The following is a 27,692-nucleotide window of genomic DNA, read 5'->3' on the forward strand; positions in this document are numbered from 1 at the left end:
AGGAAAAAAGCACAAAAAGTTAATGTCACACACAAAAGTCCCTATAATAGTCACCACTGATGATGTCTCCGTCAAACGCTGTGTAGTAGAAATCCTCCTCCAGTCTTTGAGCTTAGCCAAAAGGCCGAGAAGCGATGCCGGCTGCCGGCTTGCGCCGCCAAAGTACATCTACTGACACAACATACCATTTAGGGGCTGTTTATTTACATGAAGCGCTTAAAATCATTGGCCAGCAATATTACAGGCACAAATCTGTAAAAATGTTGACAGCACACGAGTGCGACACCCGACTGCAAGACGTTTGTGGAGATATTCAGCGTCTTTGATGAATGTAAAAATGGAGTAAATAGACCCATTTTGCTATGTATAAAGAGTGCGCCGATAAAGCATGACCAGACGTTGGGTAAACGTCCTGCAGCGACCCAGTCCAACGTGAATACCGGCCGCGACATTAGGACTTAATGAGTGGAGTCGGGGAGGCAAGGGGAGAGGAGACAGACAGGCCAGCTTGAATTAGCTTGGGCCCGACTTTGACAGAGTCGCGCGTGGGTAAGAGTGACAATCCCATCCAAATTGCCCCAATGTATTAAATAAACTAAAGGTAAAGATACTTAAGGTGTCCAGCAAAGCGAAAAATGAATGAATTGTATGAAAAATTGCACTGAAGACGAAAAAAACGACTGAACTGTAATGAATATTGGAAAATGAACTCACTTGCACAAAGTGTAATGACGCATCAGGCGTGTGTGTAGTTCTTTAAACATCTGTTTAGGGGGTATGCGACGTTGAAAACTTCTTGTAGTGACGAAGCAGACTGTTGTTGTGACGGAATGATTGTCTAGACGTCATATCCGGCGTGCGGCGTCATGGCCGACGGCCTTGGTTACGGGGGACTGTATGTAGCTGAAAGTTGAAAAATGCTACTTTTACAAACTTGTACGGGTTAGTGTGGTTAAAGGACGGGCTGCACGTGTGAACAGGTATATTTCTAAGGTTTCAAAGTAGTAAAATAGAGTATCTATTGAGAACTAAGGGCGAAAAACGGAGCGGCAGTGCCAAATAAGACGAATGTGGAGATGTAGGCAAAGCTGAGAGTTCTAATATTTGATTGAAATATGAGTGGTGGGCCATTCCCGGAGGTACTGCAATACCGGGTCAACCCGTGATGAGGGCGGAGCAAGCCCCGTGGCACCTCATCCCATTCTAAAAATCAGTTTAATATCGATGTCTCCATTAGGAGACGTATCAGATATTAAGCTGATAAGAACAGATACTTTTTTTTTTTCTTTTTTTTCTTTTTAATAAATTTAATGCACAGAAAATGGGAATACAAATGCGGACAGCGCAGAAAGCTTGCCACTCCACATTAAAAGAAATTATCACAAAAGGGCGTGGAGTGGCAGCTATAACAAAAGTAAACTATAGAAGAAATGAGATTACAATACTTGTTTGTCAGACATTAGTTAACACTTGCACAAGATGGAATTAATGAGTTCACTCGCCTACCCTTGAGAGGGACCTAATCTCAATTTCACTAAGATCCATCTGGTAGTCTCTATTCCTTTCAATGTCATAAAGCAGGTGTTTATTCCTGTGAATTTTCTCTGTTAGTATTAGACGAAGGGTTACTTTAAAGGCATCTGGATCCTCTGGGGCGAAAGCTCTGACACAGTTAGTAAGGTCGTACTTTTTTTCTGTAACCTTGTAATGTTGATGGTTTGCATCCCAGTACAGTTTGACATTAAATGTCCAATGTTTCTTCATTAAATGAAGCTCCTTTTTGTGTCGATCTTCCCACACACAATGTACATAGGGAGGTAGCCACGTGAGATCATAAGGGCTCATTTTCGAAGAAGACTGGGAATCCTTCTTGACGAGTTTAGGATGAACATCAACAGTGTCAACAGACCCAGAACTAACTGGGCACTGATATTCCTCTGGGACCTGGGCGAGTAGAATGTCCGTCTGTGACTGTTGCTCTGCCCAACTAGTGGATGCAGAACGATCCTCAGAATCACTGGCAACTTTTTTCCTCTTATCAACTTCATCAGGTAGATCCTGCGCGCACTGCTTCCTTTTTGGAGGTAAAACTTGTTCAGATTCCATTGCTTCCTCCTCAGACTCAGATGAACCCATGTCAGAACCGGCTGATTGACTGTCCTCACTAGCAATGTCTTCAGGCACAGAAACCACATCTGTTGTTTGGTTATCCATCATATCAGTCACAGGCTCCGAATCAGAAACTCCACTAGCATGGCCATCAATCACGTCATCAGGTACTTTTTTCACCATGTCAGTATCGACTTCAACAATAACAGGGGCCACAGTAGGTTTTCCAGTAGAATGAGTGGGTATATCCGTACCTGGACAACGAGCACGCACATGTCCAACTGAGTGGCACTTCAGGCAGATAGGTAAGCGTCCCGGTGCAGTTACAAGCATGGATTGCTTGTCACCAAACCGCACTATATGGGGTATGCACGTACGTTCAGACTCTGTCAGCTCCATCCTTACAATGCGAATTCCAGTGTATATATTCACTCCATCCACATCCACGAATTCTCGGAAAGCATCCAACACTTTGCCATAGCGGCTAAAAAAATCCTTCAAAAAATCACTGGTGACTGTGGCATGCAGCCAATGGATCCTTAATGGAATCATAAAGACACCATACGCATAAAAGTACAGTTTTTCAGCACCATGGGTAACACAGTTCAAGTCCAAGAGTTTCTTGGCCGTAGACACAGATGTTAAGGTTACATATACTTGACCTGCACGTTCTGTTCTCCATATGGCCTGGCAATCAGGCAATGACAAGTCAGGAACAACAGTTGTCAGCAGTCGAGCAAAGTCCGGAACTGTAGTGAAACGAGCAGTGGAGTAAACCCTCACAGTCCTGGATTCAACCTCCTTGTCAACGAATTTGTCAGGGACTGGTCCAGCGTTGACAGACGAGTTGTAAGCCATGGTGAAGAGAGGTGAGGGGAGACCAGTAAAGATCACACAGCTTAGTAGCTGATTCCCACTCGTAGACCTGGTGAAGGGAAAAGTTGATTATGGCAAAGCACACATGAAAACATGGAAGCAACAAAGAACAGAGACTTTTTTTCTTTTTGATAAAATGTATTGCCTAAATGGAATTTCTTACAGACGCGTACAGCGCTGTCACTGCAGGGCCGCCTAAAATTGTCACAGTTGTGAGCCCTACAGTGCTAACAGAGAAACACTAAAGAGGAAAACAGCAAGACTTATACAGAGACATGTGACACAAGTGTACAGAACAAGTAGGCAAAGCAAACTGGAAAATAACAAACCGTGTAACTACAAGGACTGGGGACAGAGATACAGGGACAGAAAACTAACCCTAACTAACAGAAACAAAACTAAAACTAATGCCGGCTGCCTAACACCGACAACGGCTACGGCTACGGACAACAAAAACATGAATATAAACATTGAACAAACAGGAAAACAGGGACATAAAGTCCATAACATGGCAATAAGCAAAGCAAATACAGAGCAAACAATGGAAGGAACACATTTATACATGGAATTTCAAAACATGATCAACATCAACAGAACAAAAGATAGAAGTAGAAAGCCAATAATCAGAAAAAGTAGGAAACGAAAAACGAGTGAAGTCAACCCTGATACGTGTCCTAAGAAATGACAAGAAACGCAACATGATATCATTCCCATTTAACTTTTTGTGATCAAACTTATTCAAATTTCGAACTAGCCAAATGGAATAGTTTGCCAAAGATAAGAGATAAACACACACAGCTTTCCGAAATGAATTGGGTATTTTCGGCACCAATGTGAACCGAATAACCTCATTACTTTTTTTCAAGAACCCAAATGAAAGATGGCCCAACCAGTTGAAAATGATATCCCATAAAGCCACAACGCACGGGCAATAGATAAAGAGATGATCAGAGGTCTCTATTGCCATACGACAGAGAGGACAGTTTGGAGTAGCAGACATTCCTCGGGCATAAAGAGTATACCCTAAAGGGAATCATAGATGAGACGATAATTGACAGATTTAGAAAGAGGATCCACGAAGTGATGATGTAGATTAAGCCAAACTTGCCGAAAGGGAATACGTGGATACAACAACTCAACTTTATTTTCCAGAATAGGTTTCAAAAGACAACCATAAAATTGTGCACTTGTAAAACCAAATATATCTACCAGCGAATTTGAATCGACAACCTCAAAACGTTTAAGCGCCACAAAGCAATGCTGATAGAAAACGGGCATCGTCTCAGAATGAGGAAAGAGGAGTGAAGCAAAGTCAGAACAGTATTTACGTAAGGACATACCTAACCAATACTTAGCAAAAAAGGTCCACTTAGCTGAAGAATGACACAACAAATTTTGAAGATGTTTCAAATAAAAAGATTGCAATTTCGACTGGATGTGAATAACACCCAAACCCCCATCTAAAATAGACTTAAAACATACAACACGACGAATAGGTTCAGCAGTGGACTGCCAAATATACCGAAAAGTCTCCCTCTGAAAGAGTTCGACATAATGTTTAGAATAGGGTGTAACCGCCCCTCGGTACCACAATTTAGATAAGGCCATGACATTGCACACAATAGTTCTACCAAAAATTGAAATACTGCGTCCTTTATTAACGTTTAAAACAGATTGGAATTTTGATAGTATAGGATGAAACTGATCGTCAGCACTAACATTCCTGCCTGTGATAATTCCAACCATTTTTGAATGCTCAATCCAAGATATGCCGAAAGGGTGATCCGACCTAGTACACCATTTACCAACAAAAACGCCGTGTTTTCGTCAGATTCAATTTGGAGCCAGACGTTTGACCGTAAAATGAATATGCTTTCAGCAAGTGACCAATAGAAGCGTCTGAGGTGCAAAATCCCAGTCCATCATCAGCAAAGGCAGATATTTTGGCTGAGTCATCTGTACCAGGTAATTTAACACCATGAATTTGAGAGTGATTCCGAATATACATTAATAGAGGTTCTAGTGCTAGTACATACAAGGATGGGGACAAACCACACCCCTGCCGAACAGACCTCAATATAGGAAACGGCTTTGAAATATGCTGATTAATTATAACCGCACTAGAAATGTCCGTATAAAGAATTTTGACCCATTTCTTGAAATTAGGACCAAAGCCAAAAGCGTCCAATACTTTAAACAGAAACTGATGAGAGACTCTATCAAAAGCCTTCTCCTGGTCTAAACTAATAAAAGCACAAGGTAGATCTTTCTGATCCACATAATCCAGCACGTTTCGAATTAAATGACAATTATCGTGAATAGATCTGCCAGGGACAGCACAAGTTTGATCCAAGTGCACGATACTACCTATAACCTTGCCTAAACGTGTGCATAATAATTTAGAAATTAACTTCACATCAACATTTAATAATGAAATAGGACGCCAATTACGGACATTTTCCGCATTATTAATGTCCTTACACAGAAGAGAAATATAAGAAGTTTTGGAAGAAGAAGGAAGACTGTTTTGTTGAAAACACAGCTGAACAACACGTAGAAGCACATCACCAAGGAAAGCAAATGTAGATACATAAAATTCCTTAGAAAGCCCATCCGGACCTGGAGATTTATCATTCTCCATAGCCTTAAGGGTGTTTAGAATTTCGTCACATGTAATATCACCTTCCAGAGAAGCCGAATCAGCCAAATCAAGTGTAGGTAAAGCAGCAAGGAATTGATCGCAAATTTCATCCTCAATGGGTTCATAACCAAACAGATCGCTATAAAAATCAACAAAAACACCCATGATCTCATGAGAGGTATTTAACTGATTACCATGAGGGTCTAAAATAGAAGAAATAGTTTTCCGTTTCCCTCTCTGAGCTTCCTTGCGTAAGAAATAACTGGAAGGTCTTTCACCAATTTCGAGGTCTTTAGCCTTAGAACGGACTAAGTTGCCTCTAAATTCCAAAATTTCTAAATCATAAAGTTGTTTTTTGACAGCCGCAATTTGATCAGAATAAAGCCCAGGATGTAAGGATTCAGCTCGGCATAAAGTTCTATACTCGGACACCAAAGCCGTACGCAGGGATGCCCTATCTGATTTACGATCTTTTGCAAGTAATTTAAGAAATGAAGTTACTTTTGATTTGAAAGCATCCCACCAATCTAAAGTAATAGAGTCTAAAGGAGGAACATGAGTAAGACAAAAGCCTTTAAAAAAAAATTGAAAAGGAGCATCAAACAAAGAATTATTACATTTAAAATAGCCAGGACCAAAACTAATGCCAGCAAAATCCTTTAGCTTAAAAGACACGTAATCATGATCAGAAAAACTACATGGTGAGATAGCAGCAGAGACAAGAGAAGTACGAAGAGTTGAAGCGATATAAAAACGGTCGAGACGAGATCCGACACCGGCTGTATTGTGCCAAGATACCGCCACCGAACCAGGAAAGAGAGAGCGATACACATCAAAAAGAGAAAAATCAGAGACCCATTGCTTGATAATATTAGCCCCAGCCTGGATGTGATCCCTACCCCCCACCTTATCTAAAGGAGTGTGAAGAACACAATTAAAATCCCCGCCGAGAATAAGAAGTTTATTGGTGACAAAAAACTTTGCGACCCCTTTGAAAAAGGTAACCCTATCAGCAGGGATATTGGGCGCATAGACGTTTATAAAACGAGCACAATGCCCATCAATAGTCAAATCCACCACCAAGAGTCGACCCTCAATATCAAAATAAAAATAATCCACCACAAAATTGACCAAACGAGAAACAATAAAACCCACTAAAATTACTGCCAAAACTCCAAAAAGCCTTCCCATTAAAGTTAGATTCAATTTTTTTACCTAAAGTAACATTAGATACATGAGTCTCTTGAAGAAACAGAAAATCGATGCAATCAGAATTGAAATGATGAGACAACAAAGACAATTTACTAAAATCATTCAATAGACCATTACAGTTGAGAGAGACGAAACTATACATAGCGAATGGTTGGGGAAAGAAACATTAAACATATGACATAGATAATATGCAAAACACAACAAGCAGAAACAATATCAGGCAACAAAACATTCCATGAAAAACAACCCTTAAAGGAGAAATAACAATAATATAACAACCCAATACAAAACCATAAGGTATAAGAGACTATAATAAATATATAATAAGGAGAAAAAAAACAGTATAAGGAAGAGGAAATTAAAACAAGCAAAAAAAACAAATATAATGTAAATACACAAAACCAAAACAACAGGAACATCAATAACAATGGTGGGAAAAATTCAATGCTATGATCAAGTTCACCCCCTCTATCACATTTCATCACCCACCCAATGGGAAAAGAAACCCCAAAACACCACCCCACCCAAAGAAATACACATCTAAAAAACAAACCACAAACTACACCCCCGCAACCCACCCAAAAACAAAACAATACACCCAAAGAGTCACACATCACAACACTCAACCCAGCCAAAAATGAGAAAAGGCACCACGAAACTACACCCAACCCAGCCGGATTAAAGAAAAAACAATAAGAAAAGACACCCAACCCAACCAGCATAGAAATACAAACATGACAATTTACTAGCAAACACTCCCAACAAAGGGAGAACCTGGCGGTCAAAACAAAGTCCATTAGTCAAAAGAATAGTCGGGGGACAAACAAAGGTCGATTCCAAGAGTCAGTCTAAACATATACATGCATTAGGGTGGTTCATGGGTAGCAGTTTGGGAAGAACGACGGGAGACAGTAGGAGACCTGTCTACGGAAGCCGAGGCAGCAGCCGCTACCCCCTCAGGCATTGAGGACCCCACCCTTTGTTTCTTGCGGGAGGACCCCTGAGAACCTTTATCCCTGGAAACGCTCCTACTACGGGAGGTATGAGGCACAGCAGGAGAGTCGTCCATATCCTCACTAGAGTCAATTTCCAGGGCCGGCAGTTTAGCCACATGGGAATATGAGCGAGGGGTAACAAAATCACCCCCCCCCACCCACAGAACCCTCCTCAGTCATCCCAACTACATCCAAAATAGCCAAGTCACCTGACGCACTGAAAAGTTCCTGCTGGCTGGAACCAGCATCACGAGGAAGGTCATCCCCCACATCACCTGTACCAGGGACTGGCAACTGTGACACTTCACTAAGGCGGGCAGCCTCTTGAGCCTGTCTATTTCGAAAACTGTCTGGGCAGTTCTTTCTGTTGTGGCCCAGACAGTAACAACGGAGACAAATGGGCATACGCCCAGGAGCAGTTATTAACATGGAAATTCTGTCACCAAGTCGAACGATATAAGGGATTCGCTCCCTACCCTCATTATTGAGGCGGATGCGAATTATACGCACTCCTGTTCTGAGGTGGATCCCATTAATAAGAAATGTCTCAAAGTCTATATTTAAGATTTTTCCAAAACGCTGAAAATAGTTGACGAGAAAGGAATTTTTGATCACACCGTGAATCCAGTGAATCCTTAAATCCATTATTTCCTCCTCATATGCACTGAAGACCAGTGTTACAGCGCCATCTTGGACCTGACCCACCGTGAGAAATAACTGGGCCCTGTGGTCCTTCTTTAAAGTCACGAACCAAACCCCAAACTTTTCCGTTTTCCATACCGACTCAAAGTCGACGGTACGCATAGTGGGAATCCCCTTAACCAGGATACTCACGATCTCCTCGCGGTCCAATCTAGCCCCAGATACTTCCACCCGGATGGTACGGCGGGAGGCAGCTTGATCAAAGTATTCCCCAGCAATAGGAGGGGCCACAACAGCACCATGATAGGCCATGTCCACAAGAAATAACACAAGGGGGGAGACCCGAAAGTCACACGGTTGCCTAGGCAACCGATGCCCCACCGTCGACCTAAAAAGTTCAAAAAAGGTAAAAGGGGGGAGACCCGAAAGCCACACAGCTACTAATGTAACTGATGCCCCACCGTCGACCTGAAAAGTAGAAAAGGGGGGAGACTCAAGAGCCACACGGTTCAAGGACCGATACCACCCCGTAGACCTGAGAAAAGAACATGGTAAGCATACAATGACATCAATACAAACAACAATAAGAAACACTCTTAAGGAGTGAGCTAGGAACGCTTCCGGCTTAAACAACAGTTAAATTAAGAGAGATTAGCCAAAAGGCCGAGAAGCGATGCCGGCTCCCGGCTTGCGCCGCCAAAGTACATCTACTGACACAACATACCATTTAGGGGCTGTTTATTTACATGAAGCGCTTAAAATCATTGGCCAGCAATATTACAGGCGCAAATCTGTAAAAATGTTGACAGCACACGAGTGCGACAGCCGACTGCAAGACGTTTGTGGAGATTTTCAGCGTCTTTGATCAATGTAAAAATGGAGTAAATAGACCCATTTTGCTATGTATAAAGAGAGCGCCGATAAAGCATGGCCAGACGTTGGGTAAACGTCCTGCAGCGACCCAGTCCAACTTGAATACCGGCCGCGACATTAGGACTTAATGAGTGGAGTCGGGGAGGCAAGGGGAGACAGGCCAGCTTGAATTAGCTTGGGCCCGACTTTGACAGAGTCGCACGTGGGTAAGAGTGACATTCCCATCCAAATTGCCCCAATGTATTAAATAAACTAAAGGTAAAGATACTTAAGGTGTCCAGCAAAGCTAAAAATGAATGAATTGCATGAAAAATTGCATTGAAGACAAAAAAAACGACTGAACTGTAATGAATATTGGAAAATGAACTCACTTGCACAAAGTGTAATGACGCGTCAGGCGCGTGTGTAGTTCTTTAAACATCTATTTAGGGGGGGATGCGACGTTGAAAACGTCTTGTAGTGACGAAGCAGACTGTTGTTGTGACAGAGTGATTGTCTAGACGTCATATCCGGCGTGCGGCGTCATGGGCGACGGCCTTGGTTACGGGGGACTGTATGTAGCTGAAAGTTGAAAAATGCTACTTTTACAAACTTGTAGGGGTTGGTGTGGTTAAGGGACGGACTGCACGTGTGAACAGGTATATGTCTAAGGTTTCAAAGTAATAAAATATGGTATCTATTGAGAACTAAGGGCGAAAAACGGCGCGGCAGTGCCAAATAAGACGAATGTGAAGATGTAGGCAAAGCTGAGAGTTCTAATTTTTGATTGAAATATGAGTGGTGGGCCATTCCCGGAGGTACTGCAATACCGGGTCAACCCGTGATGAGGGCGGAGCAAGCCCCGTGGCACCTCATCCCATTCTAAAAATCAGTTTAATATCGATGTCTCCATTAGGAGACGTATCAGATATTAAGCTGATAAGAACAGATACTTTTTTTCTTTTTTATAAAATTTATTGTCTAAACATAATTTTGAACAGGCGCGGACAGCGCTGTCACTACAGGGTCGCCTAAAGGTATCACAGATGTGGACCCTGCAGTGCTAACAGAAACAAGACTAAAGAAGAAGAAAAGGTAAGAAACACTAAACAGAACCAAACAACCAGAATAACATGAAGTACATGTAAGAGAACAGTAATACAATGGAAGCAAAAGAGGCTACAAACAATCAACAACAGCAATAACAAAACACAAGTAAGAGTTGCAATTACGGTTGCGGTTACAATGGACAGACAAGCAAAGTAAGGCGCTAAAAGATGGACAGCAACATCATTTGATAACAGTGAAACAAGACAAGGTAATAGCCAGAAGAAGCACTAATAAGATTACACATGGAAAACTAAGGTACGATGAGCATCAAGAGAGCAAAAGAACGAAGAAGAAAGCCAATAATCAGAAAAAGTAGAAAATGAAAAACGACAAAAGTCAACCCTGATACGTGTCCTAAGGAGAGTCAAGAAACGTAACACGATATCATTTCCTTTCAAATTTTTGTGCTCAAATTTATTAGAATTCCGAACAAGCCAAATGGAATATTTTGTTAAAGTCAAAAGATAAAGGCAGAGCGATTTCCGATGGGAATTTGGAATTTTCGGTATCAAAGAAAACCGAATTACTTCATGATTTCTTTTCAAGAGCCCAAACGATAAATAATCTAACCACTTGAAAACAATATCCCACAACACATCAACACACGGGCAATAGATAAAAAGATGATCAGAAGTTTCTATTGCCATACGACAGAGAGTACAGTTTGGAGTGACAGACATTCCCCGGGCATAAAGAGTATACCCCAAAGGGAGAGAATCATAGACAAGACGATAATTGACAGATTTGGAAAGTGGATCCACAAAATGATTATGCAAATTTAACCAAACGTGACGAAAAGGAATACGTGGATACAACAACTCAATTTTATTTTCCACAACTGTTTGCAATAAACAGACATAAAACTGTTTAGAAGTAAACCGAAAGACATCTATCAGAAAATTAGAATGAACGGCCTCAAACCGTTTAAGAGCCAAAAAACAATGCTGATAGAAAATAGGAATCGTCGCAGAATGAGGAAAAAGGTTAGAAGCAAAGGCAGAGCAATAGTGGCGTAAAGACAAACCTAACCAATACTTTGCAAAAAACGTCCACTTAGCTGAAGAATGAAGTAAAAGAGCTTGGATATGACGTAAATAAAAGGAATATAATTTAGATTGGATGTGAACAACACCCAAGCCCCCATCTAAAACAGATTTATAACACACAGACCTCCGAATGGGTTCAGCAGTGGAGTTCCAAATAAACCGAAAAGTCTCCCTCTGAAAGAGTTCGACGTAATGTTTAGAATAAGGTGTTACCGCCCCACGGTACCACAACTTAGATAAGGCCATGACATTGCACACAACAGTTTTACCAAAAATAGAAATAGAGCGCCCCTTGGAAACATTTAAAACAGACCGAAATTTAGATAGTATAGGATGAAATTGATCGTCCGCACTGACATTCCTGCCTGTCATAATTCCAACAATTTTTGAATGCTCGATCCAAGAAATACCAAAAGGGTGATCCGACCTACTGCGCCACTTACCAACAAAAATGCCATGAGTTTTTGCAAGATTCAATTTGGAGCCTGACGCTTGACCATAAAAGGAATAAGCAGCCAAAAGATGTCCAATAGAAGCGTCAGAAGTACAAAACCCCAGCCCATCATCAGCAAAAGCAGATATCTTTGTTGAATCATCAGTACCTGGTAATTTAATACCCACAATTTGCGACTTTTTGCGTATATAGCCTAAAAGAGGTTCTAGCGCTAAGACATACAAGGACGGGGACAACCCACATCCCTGACGGACAGACCTCGTTACTGGAAATGGCTGTGAAATGTGCTGATTAATTATAACCGCACTAGAAATGTCCGTATAAAGAATTTTGACCCATTTTTTGAAATTAGGACCAAAGCCAAAAGCGTCCAATACATGAAACAGAAACTGATGAGAGACTCTATCAAAAGCCTTCTCCTGGTCTAAACTAATAAAAGCACAAGGCAGATCTTTCTGATCCACATAATCAAGCACATTACGAATGAGATGACAGTTATCATGAATAGATCGGCCAGGAACAGCACAAGTTTGATCCAAATGCACGATATTGCCTATAACCTTGCCTAAACGTGTGCATAACAATTTGGAGATTATTTTGACATCGACATTTAATAAAGAAATTGGACGCCAGTTACGAACATTGTCCGCATTATTAATATCTTTACACAGGAGAGAAATATAAGAAGTTTTAGAAGAGGCAGGAAGAACATGCTCCTGAAAAGACAGCTGAAAAACACGTAGAAGAACATCACCAAGAACATCAAATGTAGAGACATAAAATTCCTTAGTAAGCCCATCCGGACCTGGAGATTTATCATTCTCCATAGCCTTAAGGGTGTTTAGAATTTCATCACGAGATATATCTCCTTCCAGTGAGGCCGAATCAACCGAATCAAGTGTAGGTAAATCAGCAAGGAATTGATCGCAAATTTCATCATCAATGGGTTCATAACCAAACAGATCGCTATAAAAAGCAACAAAAACACCCATGATCTCACGAGAGGTAGACAACTTATTCCCAAAAGGGTCTAAAATAGAAGAAATAGATTTTCGTTTTCCTCTCTGTGATTCCTTGCGTAAAAAATAACTGGAAGGTCGTTCACCAATTTCGAGGTCCTTAGCCTTAGATCGGACTAAATTACCCCTGAATTCCAAGATTTCCAAATCATGAAGTTGTTTTTTGACAGCCGCAAGTTGGTCAGAATAGAGTCCAGGATGTAAAGATTCAGCTTGGCATAAAGACTTATAATCGGAAACTAATTCCTTACGAAGGGATGCCTGTTGTGATTTATGAACACTCGCAAACAATTGAAGAAAGGCCTTAATTTCCAATTTAAAAGCATCCCACCAATCCAAAGTAATAGAAGCCAAAGGGGGAACATGATTTGAACAAAATCCGGCAAATAAGGCCAGAAACGAATCATTCATTAAAGAATTGTTACATTTAAAATAACCAGGACCAAAACTTATGCCAGCAAAATCCTTCAGCTTAAACGACACATAATCATGATCAGAAAAACTACATGGAGATATGTCCGCAGACACAAGAGAACAGCGAAGGGAAGAGGAGACATAAAAACGGTCCAGACGAGATCCGACGCCGGCTGTATTGCGCCAAGAAACCGCCAAAGAACCAGGAAATTTGGAGCGATAGACATCAAAGAGAGAAAAATCAGAGACCCATTGCTTAAGAAGATTAGCCCCGGCCTGAACAGAAGCCCTCCCACCTATTTTATCTAAAGATGCATTAAGAACGCAATTAAAATCCCCCCCTAAAATAACAAATTTGTTGGTCACCAAATATTTGGCAACACTACGGAAGAACACAACTCTATCAGCAGGGAGATTGGGAGCATAGAGATTTATAAAACGGAGACCATACCCATCAACAATTAAATCCACAACCAATAAACGCCCCTCGAAATCAAAATAGAAATAATCAACAATGAAATTAAGTTTGGAAGAAACAATAAACCCCACGCCCCGACTGAAATTGCTCCCAAAACTCCAAAAAGCCTTCCCATTAAATTTCGACTCAAAAGACTTAGCAATAGCCAAATTATACACATGGGTCTCCTGAAGAAACAAAAAATCGATGCCATCAGTAACAAAAGCATGTGACAAGAGATTTAATTTAGTAGGATCATCTAAAAGGCCATTACAATTAAGAGAAACGAAACTATACATAAGAAGGGATGCTTGGAGAAGAGGCACAACACAGAAAAATACAATGCAAACAAACCCCATCAGAAAAAAACAAAAACATCAAACAAATCCTAAACACATCAAAAATTGAAAAATAAAACTTACCACAAAGATGCTTAAACTGCAAAACAATTGTTAAATTAAAAGAGAAGCCGAAACACCCCCAAAAAGCTGAAAAAAGAAAACCATAACAAATTATGCAAATAACACATACCCAAATACCACAAAAACAAGGTACCCATATAGTGAAAATTTTCCCAGAATGCAAGAGCTGCACCCCCCACAGGACTCCTCGCACCCCCCGGAAAGCAAAACGTAAGTAACAGTCAACACTCAGAACAGCCAGCGCGAAAACACAGAAACATACACAAGAAAAAGTACACTCCCTATGCAGGGAGAACCAGGCTGTCGAAAACAAAATCATGAGCCAGTCTCGTAAGTGATGGATATAGCATAGATCGGTATCAAAAGGGACGGAAAACATGGCAGAGGAATTATGGGGGATCATCTATCTGAATCCTAGAACCAGACCCGGACCGGCGAGACCCAGACGGGGAACGATGGAGAGTAGCAGCCGCAGCATCCGCCACCCCAGGAGGGATAGAAGACACCCGCTGCTTTTTCCCCGCTGAGCCACCCCGCGAAACAGACCGAGACCTGGACCTAGGCTTTACAAGGGTCCACGTTTGGGAATCAACATCGGCAATGATGGAATCGGCCCCATCCTGTGACCCCAAATCATCCTGGGAAATGTCAAAGGTCAGGGGTTCAAGAGAGGCAGCCTTCGCATAGGAGACGGGAGGGGCAACACCCCCACTGTTGCCAGCACCCTCACCCGCACCCACACCCTCATCTACACTCCCACCCTCAACGACACCCTCACAAACAGAGTCAATCACAGACACAGTGTCAACCGCAACGTCCATGGAATCATCTGAATGCACAATAGAAGTCTCTGCCATGTCAACACGAGGTGTAGGGCTAGACGGGGCCACCGAGGAAGTCGGGGCAGCACTAGGACCCGGCCCTTCCAACTTTTGTCTATTCTGCCAACTTTTAGGGCAGTCAGGGCGCGTGTGACCGAGGTGATAACACCTCAGACACACAGGGAGACGACCAGGGGCGGTGACCAACATGGACATGCGGTCACCGAGGCGGACGATGTATGGAACACTCTCACCTTTGGTACTGTCAATCTGGAGCTGCACGGTCCTCACACCAGTCTGAATGGGAGCTCCTCCAACCAGCATCGTCTCAGGCTTAATGGACAAGACGGTCCCATACCGGGAAAAATATGTATCCAAAAAACGATCAGAAACAACACCATGTATCCAATGGATGCGAAGGTCCACAATCTCCTTATCATAAGGGGAAAAGTCAACTTTTACGCCCCTGTACAGCACAGACCCAGCCAGAAGTAGCAGGCGGGCACGATTCTCCAGTTTAAAAGTAACAAACCACACCCCGGAAGTTTCCGTTTTCCATATGGATAGAATTTCAGTCGCCTTAATCCCTTTGTAGGCCAATTGTACAATGTCAAAAACATCCTCACGATTAAGGGTCTTTACAACAGATTTCAGACGTACCGTGCAGGAACAGCGCTTTTTGTCCAGGTAACGGTCAGGGACACTGGGCGCCACAGTCGCTGCATGGAATGCCATTCCGGAAAAGTAGGGGGAGACCCGAAGGTCACACAGCCACTTAAAAAGTGACTGATGCCCACCAGTAGACCTGCAGATGTGAAAGAGAATTAAACAACAACAACAACAACAACAAGCAAAGAGATACACAACCACCCTACAAGGGACTCTAGTTTCTCGCTTCAAAAAATGTAATATCAGATACCACACTTTGATAGACAGCCAAAAGGCCGAGAAGCGATGCCGGCTGCCGGCTTGCGCCGCCAAAGTACATCTACTGACACAACATACCATTTAGGGGCTGTTTATTTACATGAAGCGCTTAAAATCATTGGCCAGCAATATTACAGGCACAAATCTGTAAAAATGTTGACAGCACACGAGTGCGACAGCCGACTGCAAGACGTTTGTGGAGATTTTCAGCGTCTTTGATCAATGTAAAAATGGAGTAAATAGACCCATTTTGCTATGTATAAAGAGAGCGCCGATAAAGCATGGCCAGACGTTGGGTAAACGTCCTGCAGCGACCCAGTCCAACTTGAATACCGGCCGCGACATTAGGACTTAATGAGTGGAGTCGGGGAGGCAAGGGGAGACAGGCCAGCTTGAATTAGCTTGGGCCCGACTTTGACAGAGTCGCACGTGGGTAAGAGTGACATTCCCATCCAAATTGCCCCAATGTATTAAATAAACTAAAGGTAAAGATACTTAAGGTGTCCAGCAAAGCTAAAAATGAATGAATTGCATGACAAATTGCATTGAAGACAAAAAAAACGACTGAACTGTAATGAATATTGGAAAATGAACTCACTTGCACAAAGTGTAATGACGCGTCAGGCGCGTGTGTAGTTCTTTAAACATCTATTTAGGGGGGGATGCGACGTTGAAAACGTCTTGTAGTGACGAAGCAGACTGTTGTTGTGACAGAGTGATTGTCTAGACGTCATATCCGGCGTGCGGCGTCATGGGCGACGGCCTTGGTTACGGGGGACTGTATGTAGCTGAAAGTTGAAAAATGCTACTTTTACAAACTTGTAGGGGTTGGTGTGGTTAAGGGACGGACTGCACGTGTGAACAGGTATATGTCTAAGGTTTCAAAGTAATAAAATATGGTATCTATTGAGAACTAAGGGCGAAAAACGGCGCGGCAGTGCCAAATAAGACGAATGTGAAGATGTAGGCAAAGCTGAGAGTTCTAATTTTTGATTGAAATATGAGTGGTGGGCCATTCCCGGAGGTACTGCAATACCGGGTCAACCCGTGATGAGAGCGGAGCAAGCCCCGTGGCACCTCATCCCATTCTAAAAATCAGTTTAATATCGATGTCTCCATTAGGAGACGTATCAGATATTAAGCTGATAAGAACAGATACTTTTTTCTTTTTTATAAAATTTATTGTCTAAACATAATTTTGAACAGGCGCGGACAGCGCTGTCACTACAGGGTCGCCTAAAGGTATCACAGATGTGGACCCTGCAGTGCTAACAGAAACAAGACTAAAGAAGAAGAAAAGGTAAGAAACACTAAACAGAACCAAACAACCAGAATAACATGAAGTACATGTAAGAGAACAGTAATACAATGGAAGCAAAAGAAGCTACAAACAATCAACAACAGCAATAACAAAACACAAGTAAGAGTTGCAATTACGGTTGCGGTTACAATGGACAGACAAGCAAAGTAAGGCGCTAAAAGATGGACAGCAACATCATTTGATAACAGTGAAACAAGACAAGGTAATAGCCAGAAGAAGCACTAATAAGATTACACATGGAAAACTAAGGTACGATGAGCATCAAGAGAGCAAAAGAACGAAGAAGAAAGCCAATAATCAGAAAAAGTAGAAAATGAAAAACGACAAAAGTCAACCCTGATACGTGTCCTAAGGAGAGTCAAGAAACGTAACACGATATCATTTCCTTTCAAATTTTTGTGCTCAAATTTATTAGAATTCCGAACAAGCCAAATGGAATATTTTGTTAAAGTCAAAAGATAAAGGCAGAGCGATTTCCGATGGGAATTTGGAATTTTCGGTATCAAAGAAAACCGAATTACTTCATGATTTCTTTTCAAGAGCCCAAACGATAAATAATCTAACCACTTGAAAACGATATCCCACAACACATCAACACACGGGCAATAGATAAAAAGATGATCAGAAGTTTCTATTGCCATACGACAGAGAGTACAGTTTGGAGTGACAGACATTCCCCGGGCATAAAGAGTATACCCCAAAGGGAGAGAATCATAGACAAGACGATAATTGACAGATTTGGAAAGTGGATCCACAAAATGATTATGCAAATTTAACCAAACGTGACGAAAAGGAATACGTGGATACAACAACTCAATTTTATTTTCCACAACTGTTTGCAATAAACAGACATAAAACTGTTTAGAAGTAAACCGAAAGACATCTATCAGAAAATTAGAATGAACGGCCTCAAACCGTTTAAGAGCCAAAAAACAATGCTGATAGAAAATAGGAATCGTCGCAGAATGAGGAAAAAGGTTAGAAGCAAAGGCAGAGCAATAGTGGCGTAAAGACAAACCTAACCAATACTTTGCAAAAAACGTCCACTTAGCTGAAGAATGAAGTAAAAGAGCTTGGATATGACGTAAATAAAAGGAATATAATTTAGATTGGATGTGAACAACACCCAAGCCCCCATCTAAAACAGATTTATAACACACAGACCTCCGAATGGGTTCAGCAGTGGAGTTCCAAATAAACCGAAAAGTCTCCCTCTGAAAGAGTTCGACGTAATGTTTAGAATAAGGTGTTACCGCCCCTCGGTACCACAACTTAGATAAGGCCATGACATTGCACACAACAGTTTTACCAAAAATAGAAATAGAGCGCCCCTTGGAAACATTTAAAACAGACCGAAATTTAGATAGTATAGGATGAAATTGATCGTCCGCACTGACATTCCTGCCTGTCATAATTCCAACAATTTTTGAATGCTCGATCCAAGAAATACCAAAAGGGTGATCCGACCTACTGCGCCACTTACCAACAAAAATGCCATGAGTTTTTGCAAGATTCAATTTGGAGCCTGACGCTTGACCATAAAAGGAATAAGCAGCCAAAAGATGTCCAATAGAAGCGTCAGAAGTACAAAACCCCAGCCCATCATCAGCAAAAGCAGATATCTTTGCTGAATCATCAGTACCTGGTAATTTAATACCCACAATTTGCGACTTTTTGCGTATATAGCCTAAAAGAGGTTCTAGCGCTAAGACATACAAGGACGGGGACAACCCACATCCCTGACGGACAGACCTCGTTACTGGAAATGGCTGTGAAATGTGCTGATTAATTATAACCGCACTAGAAATGTCCGTATAAAGAATTTTGACCCATTTTTTGAAATTTGGACCAAAGCCAAAAGCGTCCAATACATGAAACAGAAACTGATGAGAGACTCTATCAAAAGCCTTCTCCTGGTCTAAACTAATAAATGCACAAGGCAGATCTTTCTGATCCACATAATCAAGCACATTACGAATGAGATGACAGTTATCATGAATAGATCGGCCAGGAACAGCACAAGTTTGATCCAAATGCACGATATTGCCTATAACCTTGCCTAAACGTGTGCATAACAATTTGGAGATTATTTTGACATCGACATTTAATAAAGAAATTGGACGCCAGTTACGAACATTGTCCGCATTATTAATATCTTTACACAGGAGAGAAATATAAGAAGTTTTAGAAGAGGCAGGAAGAACATGCTCCTGAAAAGACAGCTGAAAAACACGTAGAAGAACATCACCAAGAACATCAAATGTAGAGACATAAAATTCCTTAGTAAGCCCATCCGGACCTGGAGATTTATCATTCTCCATAGCCTTAAGGGTGTTTAGAATTTCATCACGAGATATATCTCCTTCCAGTGAGGCCGAATCAACCGAATCAAGTGTAGGTAAATCAGCAAGGAATTGATCGCAAATTTCATCATCAATGGGTTCATAACCAAACAGATCGCTATAAAAATCAACAAAAACACCCATGATCTCACGAGAGGTAGACAACTTATTCCCAAAAGGGTCTAAAATAGAAGAAAGAGATTTTCGTTTTCCTCTCTGTGATTCCTTGCGTAAAAAATAACTGGAAGGTCGTTCACCAATTTCGAGGTCCTTAGCCTTAGATCGGACTAAATTACCCCTGAATTCCAAGATTTCCAAATCATTAATTTGTTTTTTGACAGCCGCAAGTTGGTCAGAATAGAGTCCAGGATGTAAAGATTCAGCTTGGCATAAAGACTTATAATCGGAAACTAATTCCTTACGAAGGGATGCCTGTTGTGATTTATGAACACTCGCAAACAATTGAAGAAAGGCCTTAATTTCCAATTTAAAAGCATCCCACCAATCCAAAGTAATAGAAGCCAAAGGGGGAACATGATTTGAACAAAATCCGGCAAATAAGGCCAGAAACGAATCATTCATTAAAGAATTGTTACATTTAAAATAACCAGGACCAAAACTTATGCCAGCAAAATCCTTCAGCTTAAACGACACATAATCATGATCAGAAAAACTACATGGAGATATGTCCGCAGACACAAGAGAACAGCGAAGGGAAGAGGAGACATAAAAACGGTCCAGACGAGATCCGACGCCGGCTGTATTGCGCCAAGAAACCGCCAAAGAACCAGGAAATTTGGAGCGATAGACATCAAAGAGAGAAAAATCAGAGACCCATTGCTTAAGAAGATTAGCCCCGGCCTGAACAGAAGCCCTCCCACCTATTTTATCTAAAGATGCATTAAGAACGCAATTAAAATCCCCCCCTAAAATAACAAATTTGTTGGTCACCAAATATTTGGCAACACTACGGAAGAACACAACTCTATCAGCAGGGAGATTGGGAGCATAGAGATTTATAAAACGGAGACCATACCCATCAACAATTAAATCCACAACCAATAAACGCCCCTCGAAATCAAAATAGAAATAATCAACAATGAAATTAAGTTTGGAAGAAACAATGAACCCCACGCCCCGACTGAAATTGCTCCCAAAACTCCAAAAAGCCTTCCCATTAAATTTCGACTCAAAAGACTTAGCAATAGCCAAATTATACACATGGGTCTCCTGAAGAAACAAAAAATCGATGCCATCAGTAACAAAAGCATGTGACAAGAGATTTAATTTAGTAGGATCATCTAAAAGGCCATTACAATTAAGTGAAACGAAACTATACATAAGAAGGGATGCTTGGAGAAGAGGCACAACACAGAAAAATACAATGCAAACAAACCCCATCAGAAAAAAACAAAAACATCAAACAAATCCTAAACACATCAAAAATTGAAAAATAAAACTTACCACAAAGATGCTTAAACTGCAAAACAATTGTTAAATTAAAAGAGAAGCCGAAACACCCCCAAAAAGCTGAAAAAAGAAAACCATAACAAATTATGCAAATAACACATACCCAAATACCACAAAAACAAGGTACCCATATAGTGAAAATTTTCCCAGAATGCAAGAGCTGCACCCCCCACAGGACTCCTGGCACCCCCCGGAAAGCAAAACGTAAGTAACAGTCAACACTCAGAACAGCCAGCGCGAAAACACAGAAACATACACAAGAAAAAGTACACTCCCTATGCAGGGAGAACCAGGCTGTCGAAAACAAAATCATGAGCCAGTCTCGTAAGTGATGGATATAGCATAGATCGGTATCAAAAGGGAAGGAAAACATGGCAGAGGAATTATGGGGGATCATCTATCTGAATCCTAGAACCAGACCCGGACCGGCGAGACCCAGACGGGAAACGATGGAGAGTAGCAGCCGCAGCATCCGCCACCCCAGGAGGGATAGAAGACACCCGCTGCTTTTTCCCCGCTGAGCCACCCCGCGAAACAGACCGAGACCTGGACCTAGGCTTTACAAGGGTCCACGTTTGGGAATCAACATCGGCAATGATGGAATCGGCCCCATCCTGTGACCCCAAATCATCCTGGGAAATGTCAAAGGTCAGGGGTTCAAGAGAGGCAGCCTTCGCATAGGAGACGGGAGGGGCAACACCCCCACTGTTGCCAGCACCCTCACCCGCACCCACACCCTCATCTACACTCCCACCCTCAACGACACCCTCACAAACAGAGTCAATCACAGACACAGTGTCAACCGCAACGTCCATGGAATCATCTGAATGCACAATAGAAGTCTCTGCCATGTCAACACGAGGTGTAGGGCTAGACGGGGCCACCGAGGAAGTCGGGGCAGCACTAGGACCCGGCCCTTCCAACTTTTGTCTATTCTGCCAACTTTTAGGGCAGTCAGGGCGCGTGTGACCGAGGTGATAACACCTCAGACACACAGGGAGACGACCAGGGGCGGTGACCAACATGGACATGCGGTCACCGAGGCGGACGATGTATGGAACACTCTCACCTTTGGTACTGTCAATCTGGAGCTGCACGGTCCTCACACCAGTCTGAATGGGAGCTCCTCCAACCAGCATCGTCTCAGGCTTAATGGACAAGACGGTCCCATACCGGGAAAAATATGTATCCAAAAAACGATCAGAAACAACACCATGTATCCAATGGATGCGAAGGTCCACAATCTCCTTATCATAAGGGGAAAAGTCAACTTTTACGCCCCTGTACAGCACAGACCCAGCCAGAAGTAGCAGGCGGGCACGATTCTCCAGTTTAAAAGTAACAAACCACACCCCGGAAGTTTCCGTTTTCCATATGGATAGAATTTCAGTCGCCTTAATCCCTTTGTAGGCCAATTGTACAATGTCAAAAACATCCTCACGATTAAGGGTCTTTACAACAGATTTCAGACGTACCGTGCAGGAACAGCGCTTTTTGTCCAGGTAACGGTCAGGGACACTGGGCGCCACAGTCGCTGCATGGAATGCCATTCCGGAAAAGTAGGGGGAGACCCGAAGGTCACACAGCCACTTAAAAAGTGACTGATGCCCACCAGTAGACCTGCAGATGTGAAAGAGAATTAAACAACAACAACAACAACAACAAGCAAAGAGATACACAACCACCCTACAAGGGACTCTAGTTTCTCGCTTCAAAAAATGTAATATCAGATACCACACTTTGATCTTAGCCAAAAGGCCGAGAAGCGATGCCGGCTGCCGGCTTGCGCCGCCAAAGTACATCTACTGACACAACATACCATTTAGGGGCTGTTTATTTACATGAAGCGCTTAAAATCATTGGCCAGCAATATTACAGGCGCAAATCTGTAAAAATGTTGACAGCACACGAGTGCGACAGCCGACTGCAAGACGTTTGTGGAGATTTTCAGCGTCTTTGATCAATGTAAAAATGGAGTAAATAGACCCATTTTGCTATGTATAAAGAGAGCGCCGATAAAGCATGGCCAGACGTTGGGTAAACGTCCTGCAGCGACCCAGTCCAACTTGAATACCGGCCGCGACATTAGGACTTAATGAGTGGAGTCGGGGAGGCAAGGGGAGACAGGCCAGCTTGAATTAGCTTGGGCCCGACTTTGACAGAGTCGCACGTGGGTAAGAGTGACATTCCCATCCAAATTGCCCCAATGTATTAAATAAACTAAAGGTAAAGATACTTAAGGTGTCCAGCAAAGCTAAAAATGAATGAATTGCATGAAAAATTGCATTGAAGACAAAAAAACCGACTGAACTGTAATGAATATTGGAAAATGAACTCACTTGCACAAAGTGTAATGACGCGTCAGGCGCGTGTGTAGTTCTTTAAACATCTATTTAGGGGGGGATGCGACGTTGAAAACGTCTTGTAGTGACGAAGCAGACTGTTGTTGTGACAGAGTGATTGTCTAGACGTCATATCCGGCGTGCGGCGTCATGGGCGACGGCCTTGGTTACGGGGGACTGTATGTAGCTGAAAGTTGAAAAATGCTACTTTTACAAACTTGTAGGGGTTGGTGTGGTTAAGGGACGGACTGCACGTGTGAACAGGTATATGTCTAAGGTTTCAAAGTAATAAAATATGGTATCTATTGAGAACTAAGGGCGAAAAACGGCGCGGCAGTGCCAAATAAGACGAATGTGAAGATGTAGGCAAAGCTGAGAGTTCTAATTTTTGATTGAAATATGAGTGGTGGGCCATTCCCGGAGGTACTGCAATACCGGGTCAACCCGTGATGAGGGCGGAGCAAGCCCCGTGGCACCTCATCCCATTCTAAAAATCAGTTTAATATCGATGTCTCCATTAGGAGACGTATCAGATATTAAGCTGATAAGAACAGATACTTTTTTCTTTTTGATAAAATTTATTTCCTAAAGGGAATTTTGTACAGACGCGTACAGCGCTGTTGCTGCAGGGCCGCCTAAATATATCACAGTTGTGGGCCCTGCAGCACTAACAGAGAGTCAGTAAAAGAAGAGAACAAATAAACCAAACAACCATAAATAAAGCAGGCACATAAGAACACAATGTACACGCAAGAAAGTAACAACATCAAGATGGACTGGGGACAGAGACAGTGGGACATACAACTAACACTAATTAACAGGAACAAGACTGATACAAACGCCGGCTGCCTTGTACCGACTACTGACACTTCAACGAAGGCATGAAAGGACAGGGGGACAACCAACAGGGACATAGAAAGTACAAATGGACATCGAGAACATGAAATTACACTAACTACTGACATGACAACCATAGATAAACACATTAGACGTGAAACACCAGTTTATGGGTAGCATCAACTGAACAAAATAAAGAAGTAGATAGCCAGTAAGCAGAAAAGGTAGGAAATGAAAAACGAGAAAAGTCAACCCTGATTCGTGTCCTAAGAAATGACAAAAAACGCAACATGATATCATTCCCATTTAGGTTTTTGTGCTCAAATTTATTCAAATTTCGAACCAGCCAAATGGAATACTTTGCCAAACACAGGAGATAAAGACACACAGATTTCCGATATGAATTTGGAATTTTCGGCACTAGAGTGAACCGAATGACCTCATGACTCTTTTTCAATAGCCCAAACGAGAGATGACCTAAAAAGTTGAAAACGATATCCCACAAAACATCAACATACGGGCAATAGATGAAAAGATGATCAGAGTTCTCTATTGCCATACGACAGAGAGGACAGTTGGGAGTGATAGACATACCCCGGGCATAAAGAGCATACCCTAAAGGAAGAGAATCATAAATGAGACGATAATTGACAGATTTCGAAAGGGGATCCACGAAGTGATGATGTAGATTAAGCCAAACTTGCCGAAAAGGAATACGTGGATACAGCAACTCAACTTTATTTTCCAGAATAGGAGTCAAAAGACAACCATAAAATTGTTTAGATGTAAATTGAAAAATATCAATTAACGAATTAGAATTAACGGTTTCAAACCGTTTAACTGCCAAAAAACAATTTTGATAGAAAATAGGCATCGTCTCAGAATAAGGGAAAAGAAGAGAAGCAAAGGTAGAACAGTATTTACGTAGGGACATGCCTAACCAATACTTTGCAAAAAAGGTCCACTTAGCCGAGGAATTAGACAAGAGATTTTGAATGTGCCGTAAATAAAATGATTGTAATTTTGAATGGATGTGTACAACACCCAAACCCCCATCTAAAACAGGCTTATAACATACAGCACGCCGAATAGGTTCAGCAGTGGACTGCCAAATATACCGAAAAGTCTCCCTCTGAAAGAGTTCAACATAATGTTTAGAATAAGGTGTTACCGCCCCTCGGTACCACAATTTAGATAAAGCCATGACATTGCACACAATAGTTTTACCAAAAACAGAGATGACACGCCCTTTATTAACATTTAAAACCGACCGGAATTTTGATAGTATAGGATGAAATTGATCGTCAGCATTGACATTCCTGCCTGTCATAATTCCAACAATTTTAGAATGCTCAATCCAAGAGATACCGAAAGGGTGATCGGACCGACTCCGCCACTTACCAACAAAAATGCCATGAGTTTTTGTAAGATTCAATTTGGAGCCAGACGCTCTACCATAGAATGAATAAGTCCTCAACAAGTGACCAATAGAAGCGTCTGAAGTGCAAAATCCCAGTCCATCATCAGCAAAGGCAGATATTTTTGCTGAGTCACCTGTACCAGGTAATTTAACACCATGAATTTGAGAGTGATTCCGAATATAATTTAACAGAGGTTCTAGTGTTAAGACATACAAGGATGGAGATAAACCACACCCCTGCCACACCCCTGCTGTGAAATGTGCTGATTAATTATAATCGCACTAGAAATGTCCGTATAAAGAATTTTGACCCATTTTTGAAAATTAGGACCAAATCCAAAAGCGTCCAATACTTTAAACAAAAACTGATGAGAGACTCTATCGAAAGCCTTCTCCTGATCTAAACTAATAAAAGCACAAGGTAGGTCTTTCTGATCTACATAGTCCAGCACATTACGAATTAGATGACAGTTGTCATGAATAGATCTGCCTGGAACAGCACAAGTTTGATCTACATGCACGATACTACCCATAACCTTGCCTAAACGTGTGCACAATAATTTGGAAATAATTTTCACGTCAACATTTAACAATGAGATAGGGCGCCAATTGCGAACATTTTCCGCATTATTCACGTCCTTACACAGAAGAGAAATATAAGACGTTTTAGAAGAAGAAGGAAGACTAGTGTGATGAAAAGACAACTGGACAACACGGAGAAGAACATCACCAAGAAAGTCAAAAGTAGATATATAAAATACCTTAGAAAGCCCATCCGGACCGGGAGATTTATCATTCTCCATAGCCTTAAGGGTGTTTAGAATTTCATCACGTGTAATATCACCTTCCAGGGAGGCCGAATCAACCGAATCAAGTGTAGGCAAATCAGCAAGGAATTGATTGCAAATGTCATCATCAATGGGTTCATAACCAAATAAATCGCTATAAAAATCAACAAAAACACCCATGATCTCACGAGAGGTAGTGAACTTATTGCCATGAGAGTCTAAAATAGAAGAAATAGATTTCTTTTTACCTCTCTGTGATTCCTTGCGTAAAAAATAACTGGAAGGCCTTTCGCCAATTTCGAGGTCCTTAGCCTTAGAACGAACTAAAGTACCCCTGAATTCCAAAATTTCCAAATCATTAAGTTGTTTTTTGACAGCCGCAATTTGGTCAGAATAAAGTCCAGGATGTAAAGATTCAGCTCGGCATAGAGTTCTATATTCAGACACCAAATCTGTGCGAAGGGATGCCCTATCAGATTTACGATCTTTCGCAAGCAATTTAAGAAATGTTGTGACTTTTAATTTAAAAGCATCCCACCAATCTAAAGTAATAGAAGCCAAAGGAGGAACGTGGGCCAAACAAAACCCCTTAAACAAAAATTGAAAAGACTCATCAAATAAGGAGTTATTACATTTAAAATAGCCAGGACCAAAACTAATGCCAGCAAAATCCTTTAGCTTAAAAGACACGTAATCATGATCAGAAAAACTACATGGAGAGATAGCCGAAGAGACAAGAGTACAACGAAGGGAAGAAGATATATAGAATCGGTCCAGACGAGACCCGACACCGGCCGTATTGCGCCATGACATCGTCTGAGAACCAGGAAATAAAGCACGATATACATCAAAAAGAGAAAAGTCAGAGACCCACTCCTTAACAATCTTGGACCCAGGCTGAGTAAAATCCCTACCACCTAACTTATCCAAGTTTACATTAAGTACACAATTAAAATCCCCACCTAAAATAAGAAGCCTATTAGTAACAAAAAACTTTGTGACAGAATGAAAAAAAACAGTTCTATCGGCAGGAACATTAGGCGCATAGACATTAAGAAATCTCACGCTATGCCCATCAATGGATAAGTCTACCACCAATAGCCTCCGCTCCAGATCATAATAAAAATAGTCCACAACAAAATTAACCCGAGATGAAACAATAAAACCCACACCAC

The 27,692-nt window shown here is 41.7% G+C and overlaps 1 protein-coding gene and 4 pseudogenes across 1 annotated transcript; all 5 read right to left on the minus strand.

Annotated features, from left to right (window-relative positions):
- Nucleotides 1–1,117: 1,117 nt before the first annotated feature.
- LOC139441479 (U2 spliceosomal RNA) lies at nucleotides 1,118–1,328 on the minus strand (annotated as a pseudogene).
- A 166-nt stretch (nucleotides 1,329–1,494) lies between these two features.
- LOC139441431 (uncharacterized) lies at nucleotides 1,495–2,967 on the minus strand. The gene has a single exon (XM_071222343.1). The coding sequence runs from the start codon at nucleotides 2,965–2,967 to the stop codon at nucleotides 1,495–1,497; it is 1,473 nt and encodes a 490-aa protein (XP_071078444.1).
- A 7,156-nt stretch (nucleotides 2,968–10,123) lies between these two features.
- On the minus strand, nucleotides 10,124–10,305 carry LOC139441549 (U2 spliceosomal RNA; annotated as a pseudogene).
- Nucleotides 10,306–16,999: 6,694 nt separating this feature from the next.
- Nucleotides 17,000–17,180, minus strand: LOC139441473 (U2 spliceosomal RNA; annotated as a pseudogene).
- Nucleotides 17,181–23,873: 6,693 nt separating this feature from the next.
- On the minus strand, nucleotides 23,874–24,054 carry LOC139441471 (U2 spliceosomal RNA; annotated as a pseudogene).
- Between the last annotated feature and the right edge of the window lie 3,638 nt (nucleotides 24,055–27,692).

Source organism: Haliotis cracherodii, unplaced genomic scaffold, assembly GCF_022045235.1.
Source record: "Haliotis cracherodii isolate W230 unplaced genomic scaffold, xgHalCrac1.p SCAF_40, whole genome shotgun sequence".
NCBI classification, from domain to species: domain Eukaryota; kingdom Metazoa; phylum Mollusca; class Gastropoda; order Lepetellida; family Haliotidae; genus Haliotis; species Haliotis cracherodii.